Raw genomic sequence first — 14,413 nt, 5'->3', positions numbered from 1 at the left:
CACCCTCCCTCTTTTTTTTTTTTCTTTCTCTTCTCCTTTTCTCTTAACGTGCCAGTACACTGCAGACTTTTTTCGCTACACTTGGTCTCGCGAAACCACTCTCTACTGCAGAGGTTCTCAAACTGGGGGGCGTGGAGACAAATCAGGGGGGGCGCGAGCTTTTCCTATAAACCTCCAGTTCTGAAATTCTGAAATTTTTAGATCCAGAAAGATTATGAAAAAATCTTTCGCTCTCTCTCTCTCTCTCTCTCCTTCTAAGGGGAGAGCCCTTATTTCGGATTCAGATACTTAGCAGTTCAAATAGAGCAATCTCCATTTCCTTTATGTAATTTTTTTTGTCCTTCTTAAAACAGCAGTTTTTGCTTTCTTTAATTATTTTCTAGGTTCCTCCCAGTCATTCATCTCTTAGTATTTCTACACAAATTTTCACTTTAATTTAAATGAGAAAGATAAGTGTAGGAGAAGGAAGAGGAGGAGAAGAAAAAGAAGGTAAGAAGGAGAACGATGGGGGACAAAGAGAAAGAGGGAGGGAGAGGGAGAGAGAGACACACAGAGAGAGAATTCTGAAAAGAATGGAGGAGGGAGAGAGAGAAAGGAAGGAGAGGAGGGGACTCATTCATATTCCTCATTTATATTAAACAATCGAAATGGGGTCAGGAGAAAAGGGTCACGACTGGCACGAGTTAAAGAAAGAAAGAGAGAGAGAAAGAGAGAGAGAAAGAGAGAGAGAAAGAGAGAGAGAAAGAGAGAGAGAAAGAGAGAAAGAAAGAGAGAAAGAAAGAGAGAGAGAGAGAAAGAGAGAGAGAGAGAAAGAGAGAGAGAGAAAAAAAAATAAGAGGGACAGGGAGGGAGACGGAGGGAGAGAGGAGAAAAGAGAAAAAAAGTCGAGCGAGAGAATTAGTTTTAAGGTTTACAATTACATAATAAACAATATAAATAGGTACTTAAAGATAAAACCCTAAAATAAATACATTTTTTTTTTTTCATTTGTCTGCACTGAAATAGAATAGAAATAGAATAGAATATATCTTGTTTATCCTGCCCGAATAGGACTGAAAAGTCCCTTTACCCCAGCAGTCTAAACAAGGTCTCGTATATTTGATGGGTTAAAAAATAATACATACAACTAACAATTCAGTAAAAAGACCTTGCTTAACTAGAAAAAAAGAAAGAAAAAGAGATCAATATGATTATTTTTGTGTTCGACGCAATTAGAAGATTAGGGGAGGGTTACACCAACCTTCTTTGTAACCCTTACAGGCGTATTCACACGTGGTCGACGGGCCGTCGATCGATGTCGACTGGACCGTCCATACTGCTTCGACAACATAGATTCACCTCGTCGGTCGACTATGTTTGGACACACCTTAACAGCCTGTTAGCCAGCCCTGTTAGGCCGATACAGATCAAGTTACTTCGCGGGTCTAGCTACCTTAATGAGTACTAAATTTCATTTTCAAAGATTCCATCTTCACAAGAAGCCGACTTGAGCGGGGGGGGGAAGCCGATTCTATAACTTACCACTATGTTGAGTATATTGAATAGGAGAGTATGTACACTGGGGGGAAAGCCGATTCTATAACTTACCACTATGTTGAGTATATTGAATAGGAGAGTATGTACACTGGGGAGAGCTATCACTAGGGGGCGGGGGCGTATTGTTGTTATGGTAACAGAGAAGACGTCTGGTAATTTTCGGAGGTACGAGGGTGGAGGGCCGTTCGGGCTTCGAACCCGGGACCCCGGGTCCGCCGTCGATATCACAACCGGGAGGGTGGTAGCCCATGGGGGCGCCCCCACCCAGACAGGAGCTGTCTGGAGGGGGAACGCCTGATTTGGATTTGTTACTGCTATCTGTGGACAGAGAGATCGGGAGTGGGAGAGTTAAAAAAATGAAAAAAAGTAAAAAAAAAAAACACATCGACTATGTTTCGACACAACTTTAGGTTTTTTCATTGCTACGAAATAAAAACTTCGCGGCGGTGAAATTTTTACTCAAGGGTATAAAGGGTATATTATTCTAACTATTATGTGTTAACACATTTTTTATTTGAGGATGTTGTATTGTTATAATAATAATAATAATAATAATAATAATAATAATAATAATAATAAAATGGTCCGTAGACATAGAACAGGTACCGAGTGGAATGAATGTTATCTTCTTCCCACACGCTAGGATATGTCCATGTCCATTCTAGGATATGTCCATGTCCACACTATCAATGTACCACGCCACCAGATACACCTACTCTTTATCTTATAGCCAGATTAGCCTGTGTTTCTTGAATAATGTTATCGCGCGAATCTAAATATAGACAAACCATGTGCCCAAACAATGCTCAGCGAATGATAAACGGGAATGGAGCTCGCGAAAAATGTGAGCAAAACATAGATGTTTACGAAAATATCCACGGGAAATGATGATAAATTGCTTATAAATTTATAATGTTGTAATAAAACATTAATAAAATGAGTGTAAACACGCGTTTACATTACAGTCCGATGTTGACAGGAACTGTAACTGCTAAGGTATTATCATCGTCATCATTTCTATACAGTATCGGACCATCATCACTATCGTCATCGTCATCATGGTCCGGATGACTGTTGGAGATGTCATTATTGTCATTATCATTAGCATCTAGATTCTACTTACTGTCATCATCGTCTTTTTTTTCTATTTTTTTTTTTCAGCTACGATTTTTTGTTATTTAGCTTTAAAACTAAATTGTTTAATTCATTTCTTAGTTTAACGTTCCAGGAAGTATCAAACCTGTTAGAAAAAGTAAAAAGTTTTTACGAGTGTTACTATTTTTTGATGGTTATTCAGACTTTTTTTATGGTTAATAGTTTCAGACTCTTTTTGATGGTTAATAGTTCCAGACGATACTTACTGAAAACCATGATGATATTCGGTTTAATTTATTACATTTAGTTAACACTGTGCTCAATTTGAGAATTTGTTCTTACATTTAGTCAGCACAGTGGTAAAATTTCACTCGTTGCAGATTTTGTTCTTCATTTGCAAATAATTTATGATTATGACCTATCGAAATAGCGAAAAAACAACTTCCGTAAACAATTTGTTTTTTTATTTCTTTAATTGTTGGGAATGACAGGCAGATTTTTTAATTCCAGCTAAATGAGAAGAGAACAAGAGTCTATTTAATATTAACCCCATAATGTGTGTCATGCGCAGAAACCAAAACTCGTCGAGCATCGTACTCGATCCCCAAAAAAATGCGTTGCGAAATCTGTCTAGTAACCCGCTTGGACCGCTGGACACAGACCACACGAGTCTAAAGGTGTGTTCACACATAGTCGACCGAACCGTCCACACTGCCTCGATAACATAGATCGACGTCCGGTCGACTATGTTTGGACACTGGTTTTTTCATCGGTTTTTTTAGGTTTACTTTAGGTTTTTTCATCGCTACGAAATAAAAACTTCGCGGCGGTGAAATTTTTACTCAAGGGTATAAAGGGTATATTATTCCAACTATTATGTGTTAACACATTTTTTATTTGAGGATGTTGTATTGTCGTACATAAAAACCTCGATGAAATTTTCATTTACCTTTTCTTTTGTCGACACATTTGGGTCTCGACAGCATTTTCACTTTCACCAAAACCATGATGATATTCGGTTTAATTTATTACATTTAGTTAACACTGTGCTCAATTTGAGAATTTGTTCTTACATTTAGTCAGCACAATGGTAAAATTTCACTCGTTGCAGAGTTTGTTCTTCATTTGCAAATAATTTATGATTATGACCTATCGAAATAGCGAAAAAACAACTTCCGTAAACAATTTGTTCTTTATTTAATTGTTGGGAATGACAGGCAGATTTTTTAATTCCAGCTAAATGAGAAGAAAACAAGAATCTATTTAATATTTAAGTAGGGAACGAAAATAGTGTTTTAATCATGACTAAAATAATTATTAAATAATATGTATTATTAAATAATTGAAATAATATTACTTTGTTTAAAAAGTATTTTTTGCTCTGTCCGCATTCAAAAGCTTAACAGCCAACAAAATTACTTAGTGGGTACTTTCAGATTTCAGGACATAATTAGGTATGTCACAAGATTTTCCATTTCTTAAAGAAAAAGAATAAAAGTTTCCTAGAAAAAATAGTCGTCACTTTATTTTTTATTATATTATTATTTAATTGACACTTTATTATACACGTGTTCTTTGTGCAATTAAAACGAATAAATTGAATTAATAAAACAAAAATCCATCTCTATTTTTGATTACGTTCTTAATTGACCTACACCAAAAAGACCATATCACCAAAGTATAATATCACAGATCACACAAGTAACGGATACAAATCGACACCAGTACACTTCGGGGCACGATGTGAATTCAACCGCAACTAATATAATGACTTCCCGCGAGTAACAACTCAACTGAACACTCTTCTTGTTAAGATAACATCCCATCTAGAAACAATTCTGGGCGTGAACCGCACACGACTTTTCTTATCCGACAATCCTATAGGTATAGGGTCTGCTACGACACTGACTACATGCGTCTAAAGTAGCAGTTGGTTCATTGCTACGAAATACAAACGGCAGTGAAACGCTTTTTTTTTTAAGGTAACCAAACATTATTAACATACTATAGTACTATACTATTCACAATAATTGAATATAAAAAAATCCCATTTTATTGGAAAAATTTTGGATCTTCTTATGAAGTTTTTTCTTCTTCTTCTTCTTTTGCCTAGTACCTACCCATGGGCAACATTTTCATCAGAAACATTGTTTCTCAACAATCCAGAAATGTTTGGGCAACAATCAAGCAACTTTTTTACTCTCCAGGCTTGTTTCTGAAACATTTTTCTTCTCTTTTAGTGTGTCCTAGGCTAGGGAGTATCTTGAAAGTTGCTCGACATACACAACTAGTGATGTGTCTCATGAATCTGTTTCGAAACCGAGAATACGGATCCGGTTTTATGAAACCGCTGAGTTAAAGTTTCGAAACTTGAATTATGACACCTAATGAAATCTCAGACTCACAACTCTAGTACTCTAGCGATGAAGAAAATGAAACTCGAGGCGACCCCTAATTATTATTTCCCCTCGCTGATAATAAAGATAACAACTATCAAGTATGGCTGGTATACGTTGCAAAGGTCGTGGGTTCGAGTTCCTCCACTTTCATTTTTTGAAGCCAGAAGCGCAAGACAGAAGCCAGAAGCTTGAATTATGACACCCTATGAAATCTCAGACTCACAACTCTAGTAAAGACAGAAGTGCAAGTGCACTACAAACTATGTCAATACCTACTGAAACTGAAACCTCCCTGCTTAGTCTGCTTCGTTACGTAACGGACCCGAAAGTTTCAGGTTTCAGTTTCGAAACTCAGATCCGAAGCCTTAGAGCGTTTCGAAACTTGGGATCCGGAGCCCTGAAAAGTTTCATTTTTCCCATCACTAAGCACCTTGAAAGTTGCTCGACATACACAACCCGCGACGTCGTAAAATGACATCCAATGTGAGATGCCACTTTCTCAAAAATTTTAAAATCTATCTTTAGATTCTTTCAAATTTTCAAATAAAATGAGAAAAGGAAGAAAAAAGGGAAATTAACATGAGAACTCAAAGCATGAAATGATGAGAACTTATATTATGAAAATAATAAAATAGATGAATCAGACATGTAGTGGTCAAGACGCTTGCCTAGTAGACAGAAGAGTGTGGGTTCAATCCGAGCCGAGGATATGGAATGGAAGAGTTGCAATTAGGAAAATATTATTAATAAAAGGTTGATTCCTACGTAAAAAGTTGTGAAAAATCCAAATCTATAGATGAATCAGACATGTAGTGGTCAAGACGCTTGCCTAGTAGACAGAAGAGTGTGGGTTCAATCCGAGCCGAGGATATGGAATGGAGGAGTTGCAATGGAGCAGTTGCAGTTGGGTAAAAATTATGAATAAAAGGTCGATTCCTACGTAAAAAGTTGTGAAAAATCCAAATCTGAAGTCAAAACTCCGAAAATGTAACTTTAAAAGGTCGAAAATTCAACTTTTAATTGCCGTTCTAATTAAAAGGTTCAAAGAGTTGTGACGTCAGACTTAATGTCAAAATGCGCAGAAACGCTTGCGCACAAACAAACGAAGCGGGAGTCATGAGTTATGACGTCATCGCCTACGGGAGCATATGTCGTGACGTCAAACTTTACGATTTATCGGTATTATTTAAATCGATTTATCTCGGTATCTAGAAGTCGTAGAAGAAAAAGAAAAATTCCGTTGGTCCTCATTTTTCCTGCTCTATGACTTTGAAACATCACACAAGTAAGCGCAACTGATCTATTGGGAAAATATTATTAATAAAAGGTCGATTCCTACGTAAAAAGTTGTGAAAAATCCAAATCGGAGGTCCAAACTCCGAAAAAGGAACTTTAAAAGGTCGAAAATTAAATTTTTAATTGCCGTTGTAATGAAAAAGTTCAAAGAGTTGTGAACTTGTGACGTCAGATTTCACGTCAAAATGCGCAGAAACGCTTGCGCGCAAACAAACGAAGCGGGAGTAATAAATTATCACGTCATCGCCTACGGGAGCGTATGTCGTGACGTCAAAGTTCACGATTTACCGGTATTTTTTAAATAGATTTATCTCGGTATCTAGAAGTCGTAGAAGAAAAAGAATTCCTCTATGACTTTAAAACATCACCCAAGTAAGCGCAACTGATCTATTATATCCTCAATCTAAAATCTAAAGTCTAAACAGAGAAGGTTCGTTCTCAGAACGGCTGACTTTCTCCTCTCTTTGATTTCGGGACGATAAGACCTTAACCTTAGCAGTTACCGTTCCCTCTGTCAAAATTCTAAGGAAAAAAATCGTCAATCATAAAATGGCATCCAATAACAGATGCCACTTTCTCAAAAATTAGTAAAGAAGACTATCTTTACTGGGGATTTTTCTAATTTTAACATGAGTAAAGAAATAGGTAAAGGAAATAAACATGAGAACTCAAAGCATGAAATGATGAGAAGTTATGTATGAAAATAATAAAATAGATTAATCAGACAATTCAGACATGTAGTGGTCAAGACGCTTGCCTGGTAGACAGGAGGGTGTGGGTTCAATCCCAACGAACAGACAAGCAAACTAGAGCACAAAATTCTCCAGGTAAAACTTGGACCTCACATCACTTGATCAACTACAAATTGGACTCGAGGGAGGTTCCACTGTACCTATGAGGGATTTTCTTCGGGTATTTTTCACCAACTAAGGGGAAGCTTTAATATTTAGCTTTAGCCGTATTTTCTTCTCAAAATATGATCTCGCCTCTTCTGAAGACCAAATCCCAACCCTTGACTTCGGCCAACTATAGGGGGTAAGGAAAGTAACGGGAAGAGTCGTGGTATGATCGAGAAAAAACATATATCTTTCAAAAAAAAAAAAAAAAAAAAAAAGTCAATTAGAAGTGAAATTAGGTCAAAATAATGTAAACTAATTTGCCATGAGTAGGTATATTGAACAAACTCAGTCCTTTGCTGTCATGCAGTTGTTCAAGTGTTACAAGTGACAACTACCTATGGTGGGAGAAGCAGGTGTCGTAGAGCTTCCCGAGGTGTTATTGTGATGGAGAAAGTCTGTCAACGACAAACTAGATGCAATAATTTGCCGTTTCTCCTCAAAGTTCAAGTAATCCAAGCTGGAACTCTTCTGAGGTTGTGTTGGTGGGGGGATAATTTTCTGCGGAGCTACAATGGCAACTTGTGGTTGATTTGGCACAATGGCTCCGGGCTGACTGGTTGGTGTGCTGCCACTGGGGGCATTACTACCGCCCTGGTTTCCTGTGGGCAGGACATAGACGCTACCTGTCCTCAGGGACATGTTGGCTTTTTGGCACAGGGGTTTTCACTTGACACTGAACTTGGGTTACATTATTGTTTCTCACGGGAGAGGAATATGGTCTCTTCCAATTTATAAAAAATCAATTAGGTAGATTAGAATTAGTTTGAGTATAAGTTGTTAGAATCATAGCTATTTACACCAACATTTTCTACTAGAAAATAAAATCAAATTGTGTTTGGTTATAGAAAAAGTTTTTTTGTTTCCTGGATTTAATGTTTCTTTGGTGTTAATTAGGTACCTACATTAAAGTGTCAGTTGACATTTGACCATATGTCTGAATCAAGTAATACCCAAATCAAGCATGATCTGAGTTGAACGAACACTTTAACACAAGCTGTAGGCCTAGGGGAAAGTTACTGATTGATGCTATTGACTCGTGTACAGATCAATACTTATTACACATTCAAATACAGTTTTATAATCTGAAGGTGATTGAGTAATTTCATAAGAACCTTATCTTTCTGAGTCTTAGATAACACTAAACAGTGTTCCTCCAATCAGTAAGTACTTATGAGTGTATTATGTGGGTACTTAAACACCACAACCTACATCAGTATAAATCATTAAAGTTGTTAGAATATTTTAATGTATTTCTGACCAAAGATATTAAGATTATTTATTCCTCATTCACATAAACTTGGTGTAAATAATTAGATACCCATAATAAGTATGTACTTCCATATACTGAGTGTTGAATGAGAAAATCTTTCAAGTCTCATATTGAGGTTGCATTTTTCAGAGCAATACGTCTGCACTTCACAAAAAAATTTGATGTCACAAATATAATATTTCTGTGCAAAGTTTTTAAACATTTTTCTTCTGAACCTAATAGGTATCCACCTACAACTTAACTTTTGCAAAGTGTAATTTTTTTCATAGAATCCAAGCCTTGTGGTTTGGATGGCAAAATGAGATCATGAACTTTGTGCAATTTCTACTACAGAAATCAACCTCAGAATAACAAGGACCTCTTAACATTTTCAATGTGTTGCAAACTTGCAATGAAAATGGAATATACCAGGCAATGGAATACAAGACAAGATGTGAAATTCTTGTATTTTTAAACCACGATACAAAATCCATCTTGTGAATTTTGAGATGAGACAAGACCAGAAATTTCTCATCTTGTAGTAATTGTCTTGGTTGAAAAGCCTATGAAATGGAAGTTTAACTCGATGAAAGCTATTAGTAAACTTTTAATTTATCAGCCAATGTACACAATATTTGTGGCCAATTTTACATCACTCAAGCAGTCGCATAAGTCATGAAAAACACATCCATGTAATTATGAATTCCTAGAAAAACACAATTGTACACAGCCCAGCATTATTATTCAAAAAAACACTTCTGCTCAACACAATTCCCATTCTATTTATGGATCTTTGTAGCAAAACAACAAGGAAGTGTTAAAACATCCAACGGTGACATTTCATTTGTCCTTTTTGTCTAGACACAATTTTTTTCAAACAAGAGCCAAGATGGAAAAACATTGTTTGAGAAAAATTTCAATTCTTGCATGCACAATTTTTGTAACCAGACGGTTACAAACTATTGATAAAAAGTAGTACTTAAGGCTTAACAGAAGAAAAAGTGGCACAAAACTAGAACAGCCAAAACCGAGGGAAACACCATTTTTTCTAACACGAAATTTGTAGAAAATAAATTACAAATTAACCAATGAATGGTGGATAATTACAGAGGAAAATTATTAGAAGGAAACATTATAGGCACTCCCTAATCAAAATAGTTTAACACTTTTCGCCATTGTTTAAATTTGAACTCAGAAAAATAAAAAAAAAAAAAAAATTGTCCGTCCGTGTTGCTTGAATGAAGAACGAACAGAACACAAAAATCTGGCGTGAATAGCACACGACTTTCTATTACACTACTTTTTCGTACCACGAAGAGGGTTCCCCATTGATTTCGGGGGAATGTATACATCGGATACTCGATATATCGAAGTTTAAAAACATCGATGTATCGAACATCGATGTTTTCGTCTCGATGTCCCAACCCTACATCAAACCACGTAGAGTAGAGGTCTCCAGTATGATCCATTTTTGTATCACGGGCCTTGGATTGAAGGAAGTCTCGTGATACAAAAGTGGATCACACCGTACCACCACCAAAGTGACGGTGATACAAAAATGGATCACATCGTACACAATGTGTTAATCTTCGTTTAAGTTTTAATCTCGGTTTAAGCAATCTGGTTGGCCAAACAAAGAAAAAAAAATATATATCCACCAATCAGATTTGCTTAGTTCGATTCAATTGCTTGGAGCTTACGTAGATTTTTCGTTATGCACAAAAATCGCAAAATCCCGTCCGTTTACACTATATTCGAAAAGTCGAAACCCCGTGTCGAAATTTTCATTTCACGAATCTCAATATTTATTTTCAAATGTACCTAACAATTTTAATACTTATTAATTTTTTAAAACTTCAAATTTATTATTATGTTCTTTTTTTCCACAAAAACAGAAAAAAGTTATAGTTTTTATTTCTATTGATTTTCCACTATTATTATTATTATTATTTTATTTTTTTTTTGCGTTTACTTATTCTCATCACACCGAAATTGGAGCAATATTTTTCACTGAAAACTTTCCAGACTCGTGAAAATCACATTAGAAGAAAATTATACTCTCTTTCTCTCCCTCTATTTTCTCTCCTCTCTTTCTCTCCATTTTCTCTCCTCTCCTCTCTCTCTTTTCTTTCTCTACTCTTCGTTTTCCTCTTTCCCTTGTCTCTCTGCTCTTTTTCCCTCCTCTTGTTCTCACTTCTGTTTTTCTTTTAGTTTATAGTTCACTAGAGGAGTTCAAAAACACTTCAGCAATATTTTTCATTTCCTTTTCTTCCATTTAGCGTCCATTTTTCACTCTGTGCTTTATTATTGCATCTCTTTCTCCCTCCCACCCCCCCCCCTCACAGCTCACACACACTCCCTCTTTTTTTTTTCTCTTCTCCTTTTCTCTTAACGTGCCAGTACACTGCAGACTTTTTTCGCTACACTTGGTCTCGCGAAACCACTCTCTACTGCAGAGGTTCTCAAACTGGGGGGCGTGGAGACAAATCAGGGGGGGCGCGAGCTTTTCCTATAAACCTCCAGTTCTGAAATTCTGAAATTTTTAGATCCAGAAAGATTATGAAAAAATCTTTCGCTCTCTCTCTCTCTCTCTCTCCTTCTAAGGGGAGAGCCCTTATTTCGGATTCAGATACTTAGCAGTTCAAATAGAGCAATCTCCATTTCCTTTATGTAATTTTTTTTGTCCTTCTTAAAACAGCAGTTTTTGCTTTCTTTAATTATTTTCTAGGTTCCTCCCAGTCATTCATCTCTTAGTATTTCTACACAAATTTTCACTTTAATTTAAATGAGAAAGATAAGTGTAGGAGAAGGAAGAGGAGGAGAAGAAAAAGAAGGTAAGAAGGAGAACGATGGGGGACAAAGAGAAAGAGGGAGGGAGAGGGAGAGAGAGACACACAGAGAGAGAATTCTGAAAAGAATGGAGGAGGGAGAGAGAGAAAGGAAGGAGAGGAGGGGACTCATTCATATTCCTCATTTATATTAAACAATCGAAATGGGGTCAGGAGAAAAGGGTCACGACTGGCACGAGTTAAAGAAAGAAAGAGAGAGAGAAAGAGAGAGAGAAAGAGAGAGAGAAAGAGAGAGAGAAAGAGAGAGAGAAAGAGAGAGAGAAAGAGAGAGAGAAAGAGAGAGAGAAAGAGAGAGAGAAAGAGAGAGAGAAAGAGAGAGAGAAAGAGAGAGAGAAAGAGAGAGAGAAAGAGAGAGAGAAAGAGAGAGAGAAAGAGAGAGAGAAAGAGAGAGAGAAAGAGAGAGAGAAAGAGAGAGAGAAAGAGAGAGAGAAAGAAAGAAAAAAAAAAAAAAAAAAGAACTGAGGGAGAGTGAGATAAAGAACGAGAAAATTGGAAGGGAGATAAAACAGGAGAGGGGAGGAGTGGGGAGAGGAAAGGGAGAGAAAGAGGTTTGGAAGGAGGAAGAGAGAGCTAGAAAATCCTTCTGGACAGAACAAGGAAGAGAGAGCTAAAAAATCCTTATGGACACAACAGAAGAGGATGGGGGGGGGTGAGAATACGAGAAAAAGAGGGATCGAAGAGAGAGAGAGAGAGAGAAAGGGAAAGTCGGAGAGTTAAAAATCCCCGACAGGAGAGGGAGGAGGAGGAGAGAGGGAGGAAGGAGTGACTAAACTTCAACTTGTCTCTGTCTCCCTCTGAATTTTTCATGTCCTGAAAATGGCGGATTTATAATTAACTTTCAAGTGGTCCCTTATCTTTTAGATTTTTTCATTCATATTTAATATTTATTTATTATTACCAAGAGACTTTTCAAGCTTGAGGCTTCTTGGTTTAAGTTTACCTGTTTGATAGTACATAAATATTAGGCTTTCCGCACATTTAAAGAACGCGTAGGCACATTTAAAGAAATGTGTCACCTGCAAAAATGAACCTGTGAAAATGATATGGAATCTATAGAGGATCTCTATCATTTTCATTCTCATATAGAGGATCTCTATCATTTTCATTCTCATATAGAGGATCTCTATCATTTTCATTCTCATATAGAGGATCTCTATAATTTGGTTTTGCAGCCAACTACGCGCTACTCAAAGTCGCGCGTCTACGCGTGCAGTGTGATACCAGCCTGGGGCCCATCTCAAGTTGGTGACTCAGGTCTGAGAGACCGCGGTCTGTCAGATGGTCTGATTAGTCATCTCAGATTGGACGCGTAGACGTCTGACTGAGTCAGGTCTATGAGATCACGGTCTGTCATCTCAGACAGGGTTTATACGCTTTTCCCGGAATGAAATTCCATGACTTTTCCAGACAATTTCCATGACTTTTCCCAGAAAAATAGGGGGCGGAGGTACCTAAAAATCGGTAAGATTACCCCTTCATTTAAATAAAATATGCAATATGCAGAACATCAAAAGGAATATGAGGGGGAATGGGCCGCAGGTCGTTTTTCGGAAAAAAAACTTGATTTTTAATTGGAACATTTTTAATTTTTGACCAGGTGACAAATTCCATGAATTTTCCGGGTTTTCTTTAAATTTTCACGATTTTCCATGACATTTTGGCCGATCTTCAGATTCCATGACTTTTCCAGTTTTTCCCGGTCGCGTATAAAGTATAAACCCTGTCAGATTGGACGCGTAGATGTCTGACAGACCCAGGTCTCAGACAGTCTGAGCCTGGAGAGCAAGGGTGACTTACCTATATAGGACTGGGAAGAAGGATTGATACTGAAAGAACTATGGCTTGAGGTAACAACAGCACCGACAAAGTTTTCATTGCCTGTGAAGGAGAGAAACGGAAAGCAATGTTAGGGAGTATACCGGCCTGAATTTCCCTTGCTAAAAAAAAAATAGCAAAGGTTGAGAGCGAAGGACATCCACTCGTAAAATTTTGTAGCCAAAACCAAATGTCAGCCCAAAGCAATCACCCTAGTTAGGGCTGATTGAGAGGCTGACAAAAAACGCTGACCCCATCTGAACACGGGAAAAGGCAAAGAAGAAGATTTGGTACCTTCCCCCTTTAGATTAGAAAAGAACATACTTGTTTATCCTGCCATGTTTTTGAAGGATTTTTTTTCACATTTTCTCACACAAATGAGCTCTGATCTCGAAATTTGTCGCGACGACCTATGAACTCAAAGCAAGAAAGTTTTAACACTTCAGTCGATCATTTAAGACCGGTTTTAGCGTCACCTATGTTAAGCTACGCCGAGCAAGGCCAATAAATGGATGGGTGACTTAAACATTATATTGGTAGTTATTAGGAGACATTAAAAGGAGAAAAGGGAGAACGGGCTCTAGTCTTGATTTTAAATCACTTGATTTTAAATCATTACATGAAAGTAAAATCAATAATAATCATAAACTGAATATTAAACAAATTAGGTACCTAGGTACATAGGTACTGATTTTCTTTAACCACGATCGAATAAACTACGGGCTAAAAAATTCCCGGAGGGATGGGCCCAGCTTGTTACCAGAATTTGGGGCTACTGTCTTGTCTTTTAGGTCTTTTTGGCTTACCAAAAGAAGGGATAAATTGGATCTCATTTTTTCTATCCACCTATCCATCCATTCTATTCTATTCTATTTTTATTTTAATTTTTGCTGCTTACCAAGGGTTAGGGCTCTTATTTTCACTCTCTTTGGCTTACCAAAAGTGGGGGCTAAGTTGGTAGAAGGACTGTCCAGCAGTAAAATTCCCTTCTGCACTAACTCATCTCGGTTTGCCCGCACTGAAATCTTCCTCTCAAGAGCTGAAAAGAGAATGAGGTCATGATTCAAATAATTACCCTGGTAGGTATAAAACTAGAGGTAGGTACTAGTTCAGAAGCCACAACAATGAAAAGTTGCTACAAAAAGGAGCTGTCACAAATGAGCAGTGACTAGGGTTACATATAGGATTAGGTTAAACACAAAAAGGTGCTTTCTTTTTTCATTGGCATTACTTTCTTTTTTTTTTTTTTTTTTTTTTTTTTTTTTTTTTTGGGGT

General features: G+C 37.1%; 2 protein-coding genes across 13 annotated transcripts in view; both read right to left on the bottom strand.

Annotated features, from left to right (window-relative positions):
• LOC103507546 (phosphatase and actin regulator 1-like) overlaps positions 1–14,413 on the bottom strand; it is a 37,722-nt gene that overhangs the window by 5,187 nt on the left and 18,122 nt on the right. For both annotated transcript variants that reach the window (XM_026822372.1, XM_026822371.1), the window contains exons 3-5: positions 14,076–14,177; positions 13,121–13,201; positions 1,588–1,854 (exon numbers count right to left, since the gene is read on the bottom strand). In XM_026822372.1, the coding sequence (XP_026678173.1) occupies positions 1,588–1,854; positions 13,121–13,201; positions 14,076–14,177 (450 nt within the window). The remainder of the gene's footprint in view (positions 1–1,587; positions 1,855–13,120; positions 13,202–14,075; positions 14,178–14,413) is intronic.
• LOC103507542 lies at positions 7,473–9,814 on the bottom strand. Of its 11 annotated transcripts, none has more exons than XM_026822373.1 (2): positions 9,454–9,814; positions 7,473–8,036 (listed from the first exon to the last, which is right to left on the bottom strand). In XM_026822373.1, the coding sequence occupies exon 2, from the start codon at positions 7,862–7,864 to the stop codon at positions 7,544–7,546; it is 321 nt and encodes a 106-aa protein (XP_026678174.1). In that variant the 5' UTR covers positions 7,865–8,036; positions 9,454–9,814; the 3' UTR covers positions 7,473–7,543. The 11 variants fall into 11 exon arrangements, with proteins under 11 accessions (XP_026678174.1, XP_026678175.1, XP_026678176.1 ...); XM_026822374.1 differs by having other exon boundaries at positions 7,473–8,033; XM_026822375.1 differs by having other exon boundaries at positions 9,483–9,814.

Source organism: Diaphorina citri, unplaced genomic scaffold (assembly GCF_000475195.1).
Source record: "Diaphorina citri unplaced genomic scaffold, Diaci psyllid genome assembly version 1.1 scaffold321, whole genome shotgun sequence".
In the NCBI taxonomy this organism is placed as follows: Eukaryota; Metazoa; Arthropoda; class Insecta; order Hemiptera; family Psyllidae; genus Diaphorina; species Diaphorina citri.
This window is presented reverse-complemented; position numbering and strand designations above follow the sequence as displayed.